At 39.9% G+C, this 21,205-nt stretch overlaps 1 protein-coding gene across 3 annotated transcripts; it reads right to left on the bottom strand.

Moving 5' to 3' along the window:
• Positions 1 to 213: 213 nt before the first annotated feature.
• Positions 214 to 18,487, bottom strand: ZCCHC10 (zinc finger CCHC-type containing 10). Of its 3 annotated transcripts, none has more exons than XM_073355685.1 (4): positions 18,393 to 18,487; positions 10,926 to 11,087; positions 5,816 to 5,857; positions 214 to 2,208 (listed from the first exon to the last, which is right to left on the bottom strand). In XM_073355685.1, the coding sequence occupies exons 1-4, from the start codon at positions 18,485 to 18,487 to the stop codon at positions 1,941 to 1,943; spliced, it is 567 nt and encodes a 188-aa protein (XP_073211786.1). In that variant the 3' UTR covers positions 214 to 1,940. The 3 variants fall into 3 exon arrangements, with proteins under 3 accessions (XP_073211786.1, XP_073211788.1, XP_073211787.1); XM_073355687.1 differs by lacking the exon at positions 18,393 to 18,487 and adding an exon at positions 18,187 to 18,385; XM_073355686.1 differs by lacking the exon at positions 18,393 to 18,487 and adding an exon at positions 18,166 to 18,385.
• Positions 18,488 to 21,205: the final 2,718 nt, after the last annotated feature.

Consider the following 21,205-nt stretch of genomic DNA (forward strand, 5'->3'; position numbering starts at 1 on the left):
TACTGTCTCCTTAGACCTCCCAGCTCAGGGACCAATAGACCAGAAGTTAAACATAGGTTTCCTTAATCTCTTTAGCAGTTGTATTGTTTTGTCTTATCTCCTGCAGACAGCTTCTTGGATCGGCAAGTGTGCCCATTTTCTAAAGTTATTTTCCCCAATCTCCACCATATTAGTAAATTTACAGTATATTCCAATGAATATAAACTTAGCAAACAGTGTTTAATAATTTATTAACTTTTCCCATTAAATGGTACATTCTCTAAGATGACAAACAATTTCCTGGTAGTTTTATTTACAGTCTTCAGCGTGTTCTGTAAAACTCAGTAATGATTACACACTAAAACACACAACATACATATTTTCAAACATTTAAATAGATGCACATTTTATTCCAAAGTAATTCTACACACTACTTTTTCCATAAAAATATAAAAAATAGTTTAATTACTATATTTTACCTAAACCAGGATATCTAAGAATTTTCTTTCACATATGATGCCCTGTCCCAGAAAAAGGGAACTCCATCAATAAGAAATTGAAAAGGAGACTGCATCACAAAATTAAATGACTAATGCCATCTGCTTAAATTCACCACAACAGCAAATTAGTTCTATTTAGCAACTTGCAAAAGACATCTTGCAATATGCAGGGTTGTGATGCTAGTTTGCTGGGTTTTTTAAGCTAATATGCCTCTTTCATTTCTTTCACGAATGTGCACAAACTTCTTATGTAAAAATAATGGACTGAGCCAAATAATCATTTTATACTGCAGACTATAATGCCAGCTACCATGTGCCCAACAAACGTAAACTGACAATCTTACACTACATAATAATTTTGCAAAAATAGCAAAAGGGAAATATCTTCCTTTTGAGAACTATATTTAAAGGTGACTCATTTTTTCTAACCAAACTTCCAATGAAAATAGCTTTTTGTCCTTGCTTTGAAAATAATGCCTCAATTATATTTATGTTACTACCATTTCTCCAAGTTCTCTGACTCATATTCTGTGTGGAAAGCTAAATGAGTTGAGGAGGTGGGGCAGAGACACCACTATGGCCCCTCTCTTTTTAGGATACATTTAATTTTATAAAAAAGGCACAAAGATGAAACTCCTAAGCAGCATCAGTTATTATGATTCGCACCCCCTGCCCATAACCTTCATCTTATTCCAATGCTACTGCTGCAAGAGACATTCTTTGTCTCAGAGAATGTTACAGTTCCATGAGCTCAGGAAACAGGCAAAGTTGAAAAGACTAGCTAAAGCCTTTGTACAGTACAAACAGCATATGGATCTCTAACAAATTAGCGCTAATAAAAGTTTTATGTTGCAATTAATCTTTGACCTGGAAATCTCAGGAAAAACCATTTGAGAAAAGCTCAGCAGCAAAGTATAATATATTTCTCAGCAAAGGGACTGAAGTCACCCTCTGAGCAATACTGTGCATTCAGTTTAGCCAGATAATGGTAATGCTATTAGAGTACTACACAGCCAATGGTGTTAGAAGCTTTTATTCCTCTTCCTCCCTAACTAGTTTACAGGATTTTCTAAAACATAAATGAAGCTGCTGTAAACGGAGAGTCAGTATATGATGTATACAGCACAATCTGAAACAAGAAGGTTTTGCTCTCTGGCATGTAAACATTAGGGTTACTGGACTTTAGGTCGTATAAACAAATCTGATGACAGATTTTTAAACTAAAAAAGTAAAATTTCCTATTAAAGAATTAACCACAAAAATACTCTTTCAATAAGTCTCACTTGCCATGTATACCTTTTTATGTCTTATGACGAATATGTAAAACACTTAGAAAGTTTTAAACTGTAGAAATTTTAACCAGTTAAGCTGTTTGGCAATAATGTATTCAAAACCTCCTTACAGAATGACATTATCGTTCACTAATACCAGTCCTACATTGTCACCGAACATGGCACCATGCTATTTCTTCTTCTTTTTCTTCGGTGGCTCATCCTCAGAGCTGCTGTCTGTGCTGGTGCTGCTGCTACTGGAGGAACTAGAATCTGACTCGAAGTCTGAGGAAGAGGAAGAACTACTTGAAGATGGGGAGGATGAGGAAGTGGAGGAGCTTTCGTCACTGTCGCTTTCATCAGAAGAAGAAGAGGTAGAGGAATCTTCACTCTCGGATGAAGAATCACTAGCTGAACTGATGCTGCTGTTGCTGCTGGAACTGGTCACGCTCTTAGACCTACAAGAAACATGAAAAGGACAGGTGAGAGAGTTTCTTCCCAGTACAGTGGTCACTGAACAGACCTGCTGAAGGCACAACTACAAAAAACAATGTTCATTACAAGCTTGCTTTTATAAGCTCAAAACATTCACCATTTGGGCTCAAACTTTCCAGACATGACTTTGTCTGAAGCTGGTATTTCCTCCACTTTCTTGCTTCTGTTTTGAACAAATACCCTTCAGCCATTTGAGTAATGGGACAGTACAATACATACTTCCCCATTGTAAAACAAAACATAACTACAGGAGAAAAAGCAAAGGTTTGAAACTTGGTACAGGTATCATCCTTACTGAGGACTGGGGTCTTTGCTTGGTTAGAGTGGGAGAGAGGGAATAAAAGTTTTAAGTGATAGGAAAAAATGACTTTGGACAACAAAGGTTTTAGAAAAGCTTAATGAAGATCTGTTCCTTTGACACATTATTGTACATTCTCCCTGGATGAAATTCTAGCCCCACTGAAGTCAATGAGAGTTTTACTATTGACTCCAGTGGGTCAGAATTTCACCCAAGGGATGCTGCTCCCAAGCTACTGAGGGAGAAGGAATCCAACGTGCCCACCACTACGGTAACATTTTGTGGGATGGAGATTTTAATAACCTTAGGGAAACTTTCAGAAAAACAAATCCTTTAAAAATAGCTTTATCAAGGGCAAAGAAAAAACATGAATATGGGGGTAAATATCATGAAGGCCTGCATGCTCTGCCATTTTTCTGAATTCATATTCTGCAAACTCCAAGCTTTCATTTTGATTTTTAAAAATCAGTCATTTTCCCATTAAGATAAAGCTATTGCAGGTGTGCTACTGCTCCTAAGCAGTTTGAGATTTTGGTATGGACAATGCTACTAAGTGCCAAAAATGAACAACACAGGTTTTCCAAACATACCTCAGCCAAAAACCAAAGGTGCTAGCTCACCTTGCTCTCATTCCATTCAGTCAACTGAATGTCATTCCTAACTGATACTATGTAAAGTGCTAGAAATATTAAGCATAGGTTCGCTTTTCTCCAGAAAAAAGGAAATTAAATGCTCTTATAAGATTAAGAGTGCTTAGTTGAAAATCACTAAGTCAGGAAATTCATAAGCTAAGGTTATAACAACTACATTAACTCTGCCTCATTGTGCACCCACAGTTGTGTCAAACTGACATACGTGGAGCCGTGTGTTATAATGTTCTGAGCCATTAACATCTTAATATACATCTGTTATCTGTATTTTTCCCCCCAAACAGCTGTTTTTTCTATTGAGGGCAGTTTATATACAGCTGCTCAGGAAGGAATCTCCAGAAAATAAGCTAATAAAAGCCACATCTTAAAGTGGTGTTCGGAATCATTAGGATGGATCACTACATAGGTAGTAGAGTGGGTACTTTCAGATAATGTCTAATAGCTATTCCCTTGACAGAAATATTTTTGGGGAGAGGGCAAGGGCCAGGGATAGGAAGCAGAAAATCATCTACAGCAGAACTTCAGAGTTACAAACACCAGAGTTATGAACTGACCAGTCAATCACACACCTCATTTAGAACCAGAATTATGCAATCGGGCAGAGGCAGAGACGAGACCAAAAAAAAAAAAAAAAAAGTACAGTACAGTACTGTGTTAAATGTAAACTACTAAAAAATAAAGGGAAAACAGAATTTTTCTTCCGCATAGTAAAGTTTCAAAGCTGTATTAAGTCAATGTTCAGTTGTAAACTTTTGAAAGAGCAACCATAAAGTTTTGTTCAGAGTTATGTACCAACTCCATTCCCGCAGTGTTTGTAACTCTGAGGTTCTACTATACTTGCTTTCAGAAGGTTACATAATATATAGTCTGTTGGTTTGGTTACACAAGGGGGATGAATCGTTGGGGCAGATGAAGAAATGTACTTCCTTGAAAGAGGCAGTGATACACACATGGCTTAGACAGTGTAAGAAAAGTAACCTTTAGATCATGCTCTAGACATTTTTTTATATTTTGTATCTGAATAGATGCATTGATTTTGAAATTCCATTTCAATAAATGTATCAATAAAATGATTTTTATATAAGGCAACCCGAATCAGATCTCTGATACTGCACACTAGATACAACTACAGATAAGTGCCTCAGAATAAGCAGTAGACCCATGGATCAAAGGAGGCAGAATCAGCCAGAGTACAAGACCAAGCGTCTTGGGGTTTGCAATCTACCTTCCAAAAGAGTTCCATGAGGGAGGTGGTAAGGGCTAGTGTGGGCACAAGAAAGCCCAAAGCAACCTAAAAGTTATGGGGCACAGTTGCAGAAGTTTTGTCATTTCGTATTTTTCTGGTTAAGCCTGTAGCAATGCTACTGGAACCTTAACTTTTGCATCTCTTAACTTCAGGATTTTAAGTATACAACAACATGCTGTGTTGAGTATTTTTGTATTTAACTCTTCCTAATGCATAGTAAGTGTACTTGATGCCTTATATGCAAATAAATGAATACTGTGGCTGGATCTGAAGAGGCCTATAACACGTGAGAAAACAATTCAAACCAAGAATGTGTAATGTTTTAAAGGTGATCTGCAAAGAAAAAAATGGGTCTGTCAATATAAAAATAAAGTCTAAAATATTTTTTCCAAAATAAAAGGACGTCTTTAATAAAAAACATTGCCTCTTCAGCTGAGCTGAGAGCTCACCCAGAAATCCACCAGTAAAACCAGTCTTGACATTTTTGATATCTCATGGTAAATACAGGCTTTTTAAAAAAGCCTTTCTGGCCTCTTACATATATAATCTCATAGAGATACAAAGAAAAGGACACCAGACCAACATTTTAAACTTGTTTGCAAGTCTCCCTTAAAGGAGGGATTTTGACACCAAGGTTGTTTTCTGAAGTGGAGCATGGGTGGCTGTTTCAATCAGCAGAGCAGCAATAAAGGAGGCATTAAGCTAGAAGTGGGAGAAGACGGTTATACCATATTTCCATTTGGGATTGTCTCACAAAAATGTTGCTCGCAGATACTGAACACATGACAGCACCTATGGCAACCACATAAAGTTCTACTTGTTTTTTATACTAACACAATAATTAAACTGGTGTAGCTGTGGGCTCCCAGCAGCGCTAACACTGCTTCATAAGACCCAATTTTAGTGTCAATGATAGTTTTGTTTGGTTGGGTTTGGATTTGTTTTGTTTACAGTCGCTAGAAAAACTTTTAGAGGGAGATGACAGTTTGGAATGGGGAAGAGAGAAGGAACAGCAAGCTGAGGAGAAGGAACTATTATTAACTGGAAAACCGTAGTCAATTATTGCACTTATTTGAAATACAAAATAATGCCCTTCTAGCCAAAGGAAGGAATATTTTTTCTACTAAAGGGAAGAGTATGTAGAGAAGGGAAGATCAAAAAGGAAAAAGTGAAGTCAGAGAATTAGAAGGTGAAGGGGTTGGAGAAACTTCAAATGCTCATAGCATGACTACTTAAAGGAGGCCAAAGGCAACAAACAACCTTCACTGCAATTTCTACTTTCCGTATCCCACACACCCTCTTTCAAATTACCCTCTCCGTAATGAGTGCAACATAATGCAATGGAATAGCTGCAGTTTTAATCTTTTCCCACATACCTTTTTTTCTTGGTCTTCCTTTCTGCAGTACTTTCTCCAGTTCTAATTAAGGGGAGGGGAAAAACAATGGCTTTGATTAATGCAGTGGGAAAAATTAAGTAAACAGGTGCATAGTGGAGTTGAGATTTATAATATCATCATCCCACTGGCAGAAAAGTAAACAGTGGGTTGTAATGACTAAAGTTCACTTGGCACATTCACTTTCAGCCATTTTTCAACCCAAGAAGACATTCCCTATTACTTAAAAAAAACTGTTGTATTTTACCCTTTTAAACATTTTTTGTATTTGAGTATGCCACACTCTCAGTTACCTTCTGCTAAGGGTTATTTACATTAAAATGATACTGTCGGTGTGAAAAGAAGATGTGTACAAGTTTTCTTTACCTAATATCTCAAATTATTAAAACTAAGTTTTCAAAATCTAAATTAGCTTTCATCATTTACGTTCTTCATGAATTTCTCTCCTGTGCAATAGAGAGAAAAAAGTCCATTTTTATTAATAATATCTAGCTATTTCACTTTCAGGTCCTCATGCATTCACACACTGATAGAAAGTTTGGGTTTCAAACACTGCAGTGAAATGCTTGTTTAACAAAATACTTTCTCCATGGGATTTCCTTTTTAATTCCGAAGGAGATTTCTGTTGGTCTTAACTTTTGAGAAAACATTTCCACAAAGTAGCAGAATTAGGCCAAATTTGCCATGACTGTTCCCCTTTCAATTCATATGGTCATATCACCCTTTCAGCCAACAGCAGAAGTAAACCACATGAGGTCTCTATTTTGCATAGCATTTAAGTATGTAATTAATTCCATCCCTATTCGGGGAGTGGAGTAGCGTGTCTGTGTGGTTAAGGTCCTCAGCTACAGTCCTGAAGATCCTGGGTTTGAGTACCAAGTATCAGAGGGGTGGCCGTGTTAGTCTGTATCCACAAAAACAACGAGCAGTCCTGTGGCACCTTTAAGACTAACTGATTTATTTGGGCATAAGCTATTGTGGATAAAAACCCCACTTCTTCAGATGCATATCACTTGACTTCACACTGAAAGGTTTCCTCTACTCACCATCTTTGATGTGATGCTGGCCACATCACTCCCTGGTACACTGTTGGCTATGAAACTGATATGCCTTAACCACAGCAGCCCATTGAGCCATTGGCTCCAGACAGCTTTTAAGCATATGTTTAACTTTAGCTTGTATTTACGTCCCATTTGACATCCAGTGGATTTAAGACCTTTCCCAAAAAGGGATTCTTTCCTTAATCAAGGCCTAATATTAGAAGCAAACTTAGATAAATAGACGCAAAAACTATTTCTGGTTTTTACAATTCAGTTACTCACATTTCACTTAAAAGATGAGCAGCAATGGATTTTAGAAAACAGAGCTCATCCATACAGATTCCGAAATAATGTTGTTGTTTTTTTAACATAATATTTTAATAAAATGGTGGTAGGTAACATCAAGGAGAATGCAGACTTGCCTACCATCACACAGACCTGCAAAATGCATGAGCATATTGCAAGATGTCAAGCATTCCTGAACAACTGGTAAAATGTCATGGGTCTGTGTGCAAGAGGAGTGCTTTCCTCACATAATCCCCAGTAGCCATACAGAGGGTTCACTAAACTACAAACCAGGAGCTCACAAATTCTAATCCCAACTCTTTTACTAATTGTTCTCCATATTTCTGTGACCTCCACAACCTTTACTAATCAGGGCCTCATGCTCCACCTTAGAGGAGGCATTTATCATTCATTCATTTTACAGCAGGCAAAGCAGGGAATACAACTCCGGTCTCTAATTTGCCAAATTGCCTCTCAGAAGAAAGGGCCTAGATTATGTGTTAGCCTAACCCATGATAACAGAGCATAGATTCTTTGTCCCAATTTAGTGGCCAACCCAGACATAAGTTTATGAGTCTGCTACTACCTCCATGCTAATGTGTATTGTCCTGGAGCTCAAGTGGGAGAAGCTTATACTTTTAAATCCAGAACTCCCAGGTTCAAACTCTGCAGATGATCCAAACAGAGACATTATTATACATGGCTATGCAATCTCTACTCTACCATACTCAGCTCCCAGAGCCAGCAATACAAATCAGGAATCCTCATACTCTGCATTCACAAGCAGTTGTCTAACCCAGTAATAAAGTGTGCTATCTCCCCCTCTACAATCTGCTCCATAGGGGGACAACAGTAAGCTTCCCCTATCAGTTATTCCTATAGTTGCCATGGTAGAGGACGATGGCATAAATCTGAAGATTGTGGGATCAAACCTGTGTTGTTTTATTATTGCCCCACTGCTGCCCTATAGATAAACCAAGATCTTAATTTTCTACAGATGCATGAGCATTAAATCCACACTCCTCCCCTACACAGAATCACATAGCTGAAGTCCGTGCTAGTATGCAAATTAGTTACAAATATTAAAAATTGGGTAATTTACATGTATCACACAGAGTTGCACAAAACTTGGCAGCTACTGGAATGAAACCTTTCAAGCCTCCATTTGGTACTGTACTTATGTCATCATTCACTATAGAAAAGCCAGGGTGTCTGCCCTCAGGATGTTGAGGAGGTATTACACGTCTCAGCTTTGTACTACATAAAATGTATTACATTTTTAAACAAGCGGTAATTCAGTTTTCCTCTTTTAGAATCTTACAGCAACCTTTATAGAATTTTAGAAGCCTTTAAAATTCTCTTTTCATTGTCTTCATTAAGAACATTATTTGCAGTATTTAAAGTATCTTTACATTTCATTCTTACTTCACTTCCCTTCCTCACCCCAGCTATTGTACAGTACTTGATACCTAACAAGTAGGGACAAGGAAATATGTTCCAAATGTTGCATCAAAATTGGAATAAATTTAAGTGTCTAAAAGCACACAGTCATTATGTCTTAGAGGGCTTCATAATCAGAATTATTACTTTGTACTGAAGTTCCTTGATTTTAGGTCACACAACCTCCATCTAGGTTAATAACTAACTAGAAGGATCATAATGCAAAATTATTTTCACATTACCTAGTCTTGGACAACGAGACTTGTTTGCCAGTGCAAGGCTATATTAGATATGCAGTTATTCCATTTAAAAAACTACAGTTGTCAAAAAATGAAGATGTTAAGACTGACACAATGGCTTTAATTCTGGCCCTTGTAAATGCGTATTACTTTTACAACCATATTGTTCTATGTAGGTTTTTATATGGAATGTCCTAGCTTTTTGTTGGGGTTTTTTAAGAAAAGTCCAAAAAAATCATTATGTACACAGGTCATAACATAAGTGAAATAGATTTTGAATCTCATTATGCTGTAATTATGCACACCAATCAAGTTTTTTTAAAAAACCCTCACTCCCCCCACATCCCACTTTTCTCTAGAAAATAATTATTTTAAAAGTGCTTGTGCTAAAAAAAATTTTAATGCACCACCTATGATTTTCAAAGACTCATAACTGCCAAATCAAAACCAGTTTTTACTGCACCACTGAAAAGTGCATCTCATAAAATATTAGCCTCATACCAAATTTTACCTTTCTAATGCCAAACTATTTCCACATTAAACCTTTTAAAAAGAAATAGTTTAAAACATTTTTTTTATAATAAAGTATTTTCCTCTACACCGCTCATGTTTTTAAAAATGGCTGAACCATTTTTTGCTCAGACTTTAAAAGAAAATTAACCCTTCGGTGGAGACCTTGTGTAATCCCCACACCTTCTGGATGTGATGTTCTGTCCCCTTTAGTGGCACCAAGACCACTTAGAGATTAATGAATCTGCTACTGCCTCAGTTAAGGCTTTTAGCTCATTCCTTAGAGACTCATATATTAAGCTTCAGAGGTCCCAGGTTTGATCCCCCCACCACCAACCGGGGTCTGTCTGTGTTATACTTGCATAGAAAATTTCAGCCCCGAAAGAATAAAGATTTAGAAAGTTATAAGCAACTGACAAAGGGAAAAATAAAGTTAGAATTAAAATGCTTAGGACACCTTAAATCCTTGGGCTTCACTTGGCCAATGGCATTAAGCACTGTGTTGTCTAACCCTGCTTAAAACAAGTCTACACAACACATGGTTCAACACATCAGCAGCCATTAGTTCTTGCCTATGATAGTGTTCCTACCATTGCTACCAATAGTGAGTACCATTGCTATTCAGTATATGATAACAGCTAGGAGGATGGTTGACATAAAAATTATATGAAATATCCCTTTATGTTCAACATTTTGGAAAGCTTCTCAGTTCATTAAATTATTTTCTCTCTGAAGGCACTTTTGATTAAAAGGGTGAAATGTTTGAATACTGAATTCTTCTTCGCTGGGAGAAACAACAAAATTCTATCTAGGGGCCAAAAGAGTAAGTGAAGTCACATTTCAGATTAAGGCAAAGTCCAATTTGGCTATTTCTTCTTGGTTGCAGGTATCACCTGCCCAGGTGTCTCAGATGTCAAAACTGCAAAGCATGTAGTTCTTTTAATCCAATAAAATGTATCCCCGATATTTCTAGGAATAAAGAATTGGCAATACATATGAATTCATATCTTGCTCCCCTATTTGCTTTTTATTCTTCAAAACTAAATACAAGGAAAAACTATGCTTCTGACACACTGTTAACGTAGCACTTATGTTTTTGTTGGTGGACATTTATGGTGAGACTACAAAAATGGACACATCACATACTTTTCTAATTGTAATTGTTGTCCCCACACTTGAAAAGATGTACACAAACTGTTTTCTAAGCCCCATGTAAACACGTAATAAGGTAAGTGATCAAGGTGCCCAGAAAACAATGCCCCATTACATAAAGGCCCCATTACTTATTTTGACTTTATTCCAGTGACCCATTTTTGTTTAAAAAAACTGTTTGACCTAAGTTATAACAGGGAGAGGCTGACCAAATAACTTGTGGATACTGTGGGATACAAATACATATATACATCCTCTGATGTACATACAGTTACTATTAATGTTAATGGGAGTTACACATACAGACTCAAGAGAATGAACACAAAAACCACACAAAGAAAACTGACCACGCTACTACAATCTCCCAAATACAGTCTATACATACTTCTGCTAATGGCTTTTAAGCTTTAGCCCAGCTGATCTTACCTTTGTTGCAACAATAGTCTGTTTTCTTTTTCTTTCAGAGCTTTCGCTAATTCAACTGTCCTTGATGGTCTGTGTAGATATTTTCTTTTCCCTGTACATTCATAGGTCCAATGTCCAAACTCTAAACACTTCTGACATCTCACATGCTGCTTGTTGGCCTCCCTACAAAAATACAGAATTTGCTTAAGAGCAAGGTTTGTATTTAAAGCTGGGATATTTAAGCACAATCAACACTGTCTATTGAAAATTACATGGTACATTTTAGCATACCAGTCCTAAGACAAAGTATTTGTCTTGTTTAATTTGAGCTTCAACTGTCTGCCTGTATTTATTGATGCTTTAGCTTTTCTCAAGTCAGAACAATCCTGCATTTCACTGGAGCTCCAGACAAGCACATGCATATGTCTGCATATAGTCAATGGCAGGATTGGGTCCTTTGTGATTACTGGAATGTTCCTGTATCAGTTATTTATCAGAATGAACACAAAGACACTTTTCTATTCCAGAACTGGAGCTCTCAATTCTCTCTTTCTGCTGAAGTGGTAAAGACTAAACTACACTTGGCTCTTGGCAAGTGGTGTGTGGCCAGTATTTTAGTTTAGTAACTCCTATTGGTTGGTTTCTCTTTCAATCTTTCCTCACTGTACTGGGAGTTCATAATTTCCCATTCTCTTCAGAATTTAAAATTCATAAGCAACTATTAAAGAGTTTGAAGAAAAATGGAAGTGGAGCAATTCTTAAGTTTCAGCCAGTGAACAAAGGTAATTCAATTATGGAAAACACAATTCTTGTCCCAAACTAACTGGCAAATATTTTGGCAGCATCTTTTATATTCCGGCACCAACTGTGTGAAATATGGTTACATAAACATAGATAAATGTTAGTAAATTGTACTCGATGTTACAATCTCCAAAGAATTTGTACCTGCCTCCATAGTTGTTTCAAACAAGCACCTAAAAATCTGTTCCTATCCATTGAGTCAGTTTGTTGCAATATTTTGGACAGCCTAATTTTCAAATCATGGGAGTCTAGTGATTAGAGGCAGGACAGAATGTCAGACTAAATAGGACACTGTGTTCCTTGTGGGAAATTGAAGAGCAATCCTACAATTTCAGCAGCCAATTAATGACTGCTATCACAAAAGATGCAACTGAGGCATGTGAAGTTCAAAGGTAACATTTTACTCTGTCCATCCCAAGTATAACCTGATTCTGGCTTTCTTGCGTGCATAATTCACTAGAGTTAGCCATGCAAAATTTTACTCACCTGCTTCCTGAGAAGGTGTAAACTTTTAATTTTTCACCATCATCATAGTAAACATGGGTGAATAATTTTGAGCCCACACTGGTAAATATTCACAGAATTTTGCAATACTTTGCTAGAATTCACAGAGGAAAAAATGCTTCCTTTCAGTTTAATATGGGTTAAATGAGACTCTGATGATATACTCATCCTGAAGAAGGGAGTTCCCACTAATAACTTTTCACTGACACAGGAAAGGAGGTAAAGTTGTTTCCTCTGTTTTATTTTTCCCTCCCACGCCTCATTAATTTCTTTAGCTTTAAAATAAAATATTTAGCATTTTAATGCGATTCATATTTACACTCCCATGAGGTAGGTATTAGTCTAATGTTACAAATGAGGAAATTAAAGCAGAGATATTGAGTGACTCACCCAAGGTCACACCACAAATTGGTGCCAGAGCCAAGATTAAAGCTAGGATTTTCTGACTCCCAGTCTTCTGCTTAGTTTATTGCACCAAGCTGCCTTTCAGCTCTGCCTTTTACCCCTCTTCCCTCAACTGAAAGACTCACTTCGGAAAGTTCAGTCCATTCAGAGCCACATATATACAACAGCCATATACTACTAGAAAGAGGAAAATTCCTAACTCCATATTTAGCATTTAGACACAGTAAAGAGGAGGAGGATAGGAGGAAGGAGGAGAGAGAGGCTATTAGCATTGATGGATGTTTTGGTTTGGTGTGGAACTATGAGTCACCTACTGAGGTACAGAAGAATGGCATGGTTCATTGGCCTTTGTCATCACTTACTCAGGCTCCCAGGTCTATCAAGTTTCTAATAGTCATCCTGTCTATAACATCCAACACCTTTTCGAGACTAAACTTCTCTGGCTTCTTGCAGTAGCCCTAAGGAGAAATGGTGCTAATTTAGATTCAATAGGGAAAAAGTAAGACTCACAATTAATTGCACACAATTAACTTTGAGAATTTAATTTCAGTAGGGAACAGTACTTTTAGTAAGTAGGCTGAACAAGATTCTAGGGCTACTGAAAGGTTTTTAAAAGTTTCATTTTCTCAAGCTCCATTTCTAGACTCCACTGAGAGAATGTCTGTGAATACTGACCTGCCTTGAGACGCACATTGCACTCAATGGTCAGCCCCCCATTAGCCTAGTAAAATAACTCTACTTGAAATTTTACAAAGGTTAAAAAAAGAACTTAAGGTTAACTAGGTGTATTTAGACTACTGAATACATGGAGTTGTAAACAAAATGAGGCCCCAAACAGCTAGTAAACCATCATTGATATATTTTATGTGGTGGATGTCACTTAATAGACAAATATTAAAAAAGATCTTTGCTCCTAAAATGTTACCGTATAGGTTTGGATGTGCTGGAGGGGTATCCAAACTAATGGAAAGATACTGCTACCAGCCCCGACTAAGAAGAGGGGCTGAAACACCTATATACTGTAGCAATATATGTTTTAGACATGCTAAGAGATAGATGAAGATTCTTATGTCGCCTGCCTATTCCTCCATGGAGATTAGTAGAGAGGGAAGATTTTTCTGCTGCATCAACTTCCTGCCAACTCCTACAGAAATCAGTCTTGTCTCAACTGAAGCTCAGAGGAGGAGGAAGTTTGGTACATTGACTACATTGACAGAAAAAAACCTGGATTCAATCTGCAAGAGGAAGTAACTAGGTTGACGGAAGAATTCTTTTGTCAATCTAGCCGCATCTACACTGCGGGTTAGGTTAACCTAACTAAGGATGCAAAACTTTTCACAGACCTGAGCGACATAGCTAGGTTGATCTAATTTTTGAACAAAACCAGGCCTTAGACTGCTGGCTCTGCCACAGATGCCATATGTGAGCAGAACTAGCACAGTTCCTCCACTTAATGAACGTGCAAACACAAACAAACATTCAGCTTTTGGTGCCAACTCAAACCAGCACATATGTTCTCTATTGGAAGACACTAGAAAACTAGACTGTAAAACCAAACAAAAACATACCATCACTTCCAGGTCCCAACACCACTCATCTCCTGACCAAAAAAGCAGACAATTCCACCCAAACCAAAATAAAATCAAAATCTAAAAGCAATCTAATCACCAGGAAAAAAACAGATCAAACAAACTAGACTGCTACAGATTTCTAACCACAGCCCTAATAGCAAATCTCACACAAGTGAAATGGACAAGACTAAGGCCTTGTCTACACTACTAAGTTTTGTTGACAAAAGGCAGCCCAAGTCGGAGCAAAGACGACATGTTCCAGGAGGTACCGCTCTTCTCCAATGCAGAGAAAAGGAAATGCAAGGAGTGGAGGGAAGCTGAAAGGCAAGACAGAAAAAAAAAATCAGAAGTTTGTTAAGGATGCTACTGAGCGGATGATTAAAGTCACCGAGGAGCAACCACAGATGCTGAAGTCCTTAATAATGCTGCAGACTGAGCAGATGCGTGCCCACCCTCCTCTGCAGCACATTCAGATCTTTTTTCCATGCACCCCTCCCCAAACTCCACCGGCACAGTCCTTTCTGCTTTCCTGGATTTCTTAGTTTCCCCTTCACTCCACTCCCCAGGACAACTTTAAAAACGATAACTGGACCCACAGCTCAGATCATTTGCCCTTCCCTGGTACCTCCTTTTCCACCAAGCACCTTTGTGTGCTGTTTCTTGTACAATAAAAGCAAAGTTTTTGAACGGTAATTCATCTTTATTTGTTTCCTACAAATTGAGATAGCAGGCACTACCAATACATACACAGGCATTCTAATCATTTGCTTACTGGAATGTAATACCCCAAATGTCACCATTGCTTCCTAGGAAAACTACATGTAATGTAACATTGCAGCACCAATCACAGAGAAATACATGATTGGTTCTCATTTTCCAAATGTTGCCTCAAAGCCTCCCCAATTCAAATTGCCCCCCTCTGACAGCTCAAAATCAGCAGCAAAGCAGTCTGCCTCAATACTCCACCTCTGAGAAAATCTTTCACCCTTAGCTTCACAAAGATTATGCAATGTACAAATTGTAGCTATGACCATGGGAATATTATCCTCACTGAGGTCTAACCAGCCATAAAGGCATCGCCAGCGCTCCTTTAATCTACCAAAGGCACATCCCAGAGTCATCCAGCACCTACTCAGCCTGTTGTTGAACCACTCCTTACTGCTGTCCAGGTTTCCTGTGTTAGGTTTCATGAGCCATGGCTGTAAGGGGTACGCCGGGTCTCCCAGGATCACTATGGGCATTTCAACATCCTCTACTGTAATCTTCTGGTCTGGAAATAAAGTCCCCGCTTGTAGCTTTCTATACAGGCCAGAGTTCCTGATGATGCGTGCGTCATGCACCTTCCTGGACCACCCCACATTCATGTCAGTGAAACGCTCATGGTGATCACCAAGTGCCTCCAACACCATGGGGAAGTACCCTTTCCTATTGATGTACTCTGTTGCAAGGCGGTCTGGTGCCAAAATTGGAATGTGCGTGCCATCTAGTACCCCTCCAGTTACGGAAACCCATTTCTGCAAAACCGTCCACTATTTTATGCATATTTCCCAGAGTCATGGTCCTTCGTAGCAGGATGCGATTAACTGCCCTGCACACTTGCATTAATGAAGCCCCAACAGTCGACTTTCCGAATCCAAATTGATTCACGACCAACCAGTAGCAGTCTGGAGTCGCCAGCTTTCATACGATTACCACACACTTCTCTACTGATAGGGCAGCTCTCATTCTGGTGTCCTTGTGCCACAGTGCTGGGGCGAGCTCCGCACACAGTTCCAGGAAGGTGGCTTTCCGCATCCAAAAGTTCTGTAGCCACTGCTCGTCATCCCACACCTGCATGACAATACGATCCCACCAGTCAGTGCTTCCCGAGCCCAAAAGCAACAGTCTACCCTCTGCAGCTGTTCTGTGAATGCCAAAAGCAATCTAAAGTTGCTCCTATGCATACCACACAGCATGTCAGGCAACTAGGAGTCTTCTTCAGTTAGGCGACTAGGAGTCTTCTTCACAATTAACTGCACTGCCATCTGCGATATCTTCATGACAGTTATCAGAGCATAAGAGAGCAGTGCGGGATCCATCCCTTCTCACAAAGATGCCGGGGTGCACAGCAAAGAAGGGCCATTGAAAAATTCTGCAAAAGAAAGCCGGAAGCCCATGGAATGCTGGGACAGAAAGCAATGCTTCACAGGACATAAAGCCCAGTCCCAAGATGCGCCACGATCTGCTCCACCTTCCCACAAGACCTAGCGGCAGACTGGACTGTGGGATACATACTCACAGTGCACTGCTCACACTGTTCATGCTAGTGCCCCAAGTGTGGACGTGCTCTGCTGACAGAGGAAATGAGTGTGAACATGCAATACCGATTTTTATGATCGCGTTTTTTGAGTCTTGACATAACTTTTGTCGACAAAACTGTAGTGTACACAAGGCCTAAGGCAAGCTCATGCTGAACATGGGATCAGTGACTATAAACTGTAAATGGAAGCTAGGAGATACATAGCACAATGCAAAACACGTACAACCAACATGTAAAAGGATAAGTTGAAATGGAGAGACTGTTCCAAAATTAAAGGGAAATAATTATTCCATAAATCATCAGAAATTATGAAACTTTCCACTGAAAAGCAAGGAAAAACTACATAATCCTGGAAAAGGAAGAAATGCAATAACACTATCCACCCCTTATTATCGCAACTGAAACAGACAAATATGACAAATCATTACAGGGAATAAACTCCCAAATACTACAGTGAAACCCTAAACAGACATTTGATGTACTTTCTCCCAGGCTTGTTTTTTGCTCACTTGGCTTGAAAGGCTAACAACAAAAAAATTCATTTGAAATTACTTTGGCCAAGATACTTTAAGGTGACCTACAGAATTTAAAAACAAAAATGTAGGCTTATGCTTTTTTGTGTGCACTTCTGTGGACGTGTTAATAAACCCGACATGACTTTTTTCTGCCTTTCTTTTGTTAAACTTTAAAATAGTGTGTTTTGTCCCTGGTTTACTTGTGGACCTCATGAATCTCCCAGACTGGTGTATTGTGAGTTCTCACACCTTAACTGAAAGGTGGGGGTGTTGAACCTTTAACATTTTGTGGAAAGAATGCCATGATTGATTAATAAGACATTGTTGTTAACAACTACTCAAAACCAGAGTTTTAAATAATCGGACTGAGACATCTTCCCCTCTCAGTCATTCAGCTTTCATTCTTTACTCTTGTAATACCATCATTTCACTAGTTCTTTAATCACCATAGTCTGCCAAAACACACAAGATCTGAATTTCTGGTGTAAAAAACAAGCAGAATATTTTCTGAACTTTTGAAAAGGGGAAGAAAAAAGCCCATTTAACCTCTTTGTTTATCAGGGGGCTGATCTGTAGTGGTACTTAGCTATCTCACACTGATAGTGAAACACTTAGTTTGTTAACATTTGTAAAGAGCTTTGAAATCCTCAGATGCAAGGAGCTAGAGAAGGGAAGAGTATTTATTATTCCTGTAAGGCTCTGTACCATGGTTAACTTAATCTTCCAATCTACATTATAGAATTTGTTTTTAGGAATCAGTGAACAGCAGGCCCGTCCCAGTTCACAGTCAGCACAGACAGGGTAGAGTCAGCTCTTTCTCGGAGGAAGTACTTCATTATCCATCCCAACTAAAGATTTACAACTTTAAAAGAATAAAAATCTGCTCTCACGCTGCGGCCCTTTAACCGTGGGACTGTCCCCCTATGGGGGTGGGGGGATTGCACTCCAGTGCTGCAAGGTGCACGTCAGACACCGGAGGGGCTGAGGGGTCCTGTACACTTGCAATGCATTATCTACTGCCCATCACCGCCTATACCACGGCCCCTGGCGTACGCGACTGGCCTGGCCAGCCACCGCTACCCGCCCCGCTCCCGAAGGGCTTGCTCCACACCCCACTTGCAGGCTCTCCGGGTTGGGTGAAGGCAGCGATTCTGCTCCCCACACACCTCCCGAGGGGTCCCACGCACACGAGCATCACCGCCTCCGCCGGGATTCCCCTCCGAGGCGCCCCCTCCCAGGAGAGCCCGCGTCCCTGAGGCTTCCCCTCCGAGACAACCCTCCGCTCTCCTGCCCACGGGACGCCGCTTTTCTCGGGCTGCCGCACGAAGACAAGCCCCTCGGGGATCCGCTGTCTCCGAGGACCCGCCCTTAGCCCCCGGCCCGGCGCACTCACGCCTGCCGCCGAGCGATGAGTCGGTGCATGGGAGTCGCCATCTTAGCCCCTGGCCGGAAAGTGAGGGATGCCGACGATAGGCCACCGCGCTGCATGCTGGGCAATTCCGCCCTCCTCCTCCTTCCCCATTGGGAGAGAAGCCGGCAGCTGCCTGCCACCAAGAGCCAGGCGCCTGGCGGCTAGAGAGGACGTGCGTTGCGGCCCGTCATCTACCTCAGCTCCACTCCTCCGGGCCTGCCGAGCCGCTCGCGGCTCCCTGCCGTTCCAGCGGTGCGCTCAGCTCTGTCCAGTCTCCTTCTCCCCCGGGGCCTCTCCCCGGGCGGTCCGTCCCCCTCTTACCCCCCTGTACCCACAGTGCATAGGCACCAGTTCCCGTCTCTTGTTTTCGGCTTGGGCTGGTCTCTTCACGCTTCTGAGTGTCACACTGGTGGATTTGGCTTCTTTCTCTAAGTTTCTCTAGGTCACCCTCTTTTTCTCTTCCCAGGGGGTTTCCACGTTATCACTGGCCATAGAAGTGCATCCTTAAAGCCTCTCCTAATATGCCCTCCATCGTCATCTTCTTACCACGTTTGATGCTTTAGCTTAGATTTTGATCTTACCATGTTTGATGCTTTAGCTGTAGATTTCCATGACTCAGCTCCGTAAAGGAGGACAGACGTGTTGCCAATGTTAGAAAACTGTATTTTTGTGTCTGTGCCTATCATAGAAGTGTAGGACTGGAAAGGACCTCAATGGGTCATCTAGTCCAGTCCCCTGCATTCAAGACAGGACTAAGCAATAACTAGACCATTCCTGACCAGGTGTTTGTTTAACTTGCTTGTTCTTAATCAATTCTTATGAATGAGACTCCACAACCTCTGTAGGGAATTTGTTCCAGTGCTTAACTTCCCTGGGAGTTAGGAAGTTTTTCCTAATACCCAACCAAAACTTCCCTAGCTGCGGTTTAAGTCCATGCTACTTTTCCATCTCTTTTCAAGTTTATAAAAGCTGTGTGGTGCTTCTGATATTTGTTGCTTGATATCTAACATGGTGTCACTATCATTGTACATCTCACTCTCTAGATAAGTAAAATAACATACTATTTCTAGTGTCTCTTCATCCGCTCTGATGATTATTTTTGATACATGGATAGCTATATATTGTCTTCTTTTGTGGTTGAACAAACCAGCTTGCTTTGCTGTATCTGCCAAAAGCTGTATCTTTTTTTTCTTTAAGAACTAAGCATGACAATGTCATCAGCAAAAACAAGGTCATCCAATTGTGTGTTATCGTTTGTCCATAAAATTCCTTGGTTGCCTTTTGCAGTTACTTTCTTCATGACATAGTCCATGACAAGTGCAAGTAATAGTGAGGACATAATACACCCTTACCTTACTCCAGTTTTCACTGCAAATTGTTGGCTGATGTTGTCACCACCTCAGATTGCGCTTTTAGCATTATCATACCGATCCTTGATTAGTCTAATTATTTTTGCTGGTGTTCCATAATATGCCCTAATTCTTCAAAGACTGTCTCTGTGTATGCTGTCAAAAGCCATCTGGAAATCTGTAAGATTTACCACAAGAGGTGCTTGCTACTCCACACTTTGTTTTATAACATGTCTGAGAACAATACAATCTGTGCATGATTCCATGGTTTAAATCCTAAATGGTCAAAATCCATTTCACTCTGGGCCTTCTTAAACCGACACTGGGCCCTGACACCCCCATAGGTGTCAGCCAAGTATGTTCTCCGTTGAGGCCTGATCCCTATACACAACTCCTTCCTCTTGTTAATTACTTTTTCCTCATGGTGAACACTGCCCGCAGTGGGGTTGCCCGCATCTTGGCCCCTCCCACAAGCCCACATTTCCTTCTGTCTTCCCCTCCCTTTCTGGGGAAGATTCTTTTGGCCTCGCAGGGTTCAGTTATACCCATTATTGCCTCCCAGACACCCTCATTTCAGGGAACTACTGAACTGAGTGAATTTGGAATGGTAGAGCTGATTCTTTCCTGGATTAGTTTGAATGGAACATTGAAACACACAGAGAGAGGAAAAAATCCTTCATCACAAGAATGATAAAATTAAATGGCTTTCAAACTTCAATAATCCCAAAGGAGCTGAGGTTCCCTGGAGTCACAGTCTGATTTAGGATTTTCAGTTCTTAGATACCACAGTGATAGGTGCTATAGATAAACCAAAAATAGATACACTGTCCCAATTTTATTCAGGTCATGTTGCTTGCCTCTCCACACTTTATTTGATTCCTGCTGTGTTCAGGGAATGCTGTGTTCAGGGAAACAGGACTTTGATGCAATCCTATTTATTTACAAACATACACCTGACTCCATCACCAGTTTCTTCTTCTAACTGGACAAGACCCCAAATTCTTGGATAACTGCTCAGGTCATAAGGTGTAATAACTGGTCTTGTTTCCCAGAGCTTGTTCTGACCGTGTCCTTGGCTTGACCACAGAGTTCCTATGTGATGCTAGGCAGTTACATAAACCAGTGTTACCACTTTGTGTTTTTGTTGCTATATTAGGCTCTAGAGATACTGACTGTATAAATGGATACAACAGGTTTCACACATACTCACATGATATATTTTGGACAAAGAAGTACCCTTCCTGTGGGTTGCTGGGTTTTCTTAAGTTGGTTATATTTTTAAATATATACAACTAATATAGTAATGCATCTCAACTCTGAGCCAATCCAGTGTTCTGTTTTGTGCAGATTAAATCTACCAATAAGAACTCTTGACACACATACAAGCCCTTCACACCAGTTCATTTCAACCAATAGAATTGCAGCATACAAATGAGGTGGAGAAGA

Source organism: Lepidochelys kempii, chromosome 8 (assembly GCF_965140265.1).
Source record: "Lepidochelys kempii isolate rLepKem1 chromosome 8, rLepKem1.hap2, whole genome shotgun sequence".
Taxonomy (NCBI): Eukaryota; Metazoa; Chordata; order Testudines; family Cheloniidae; genus Lepidochelys; species Lepidochelys kempii.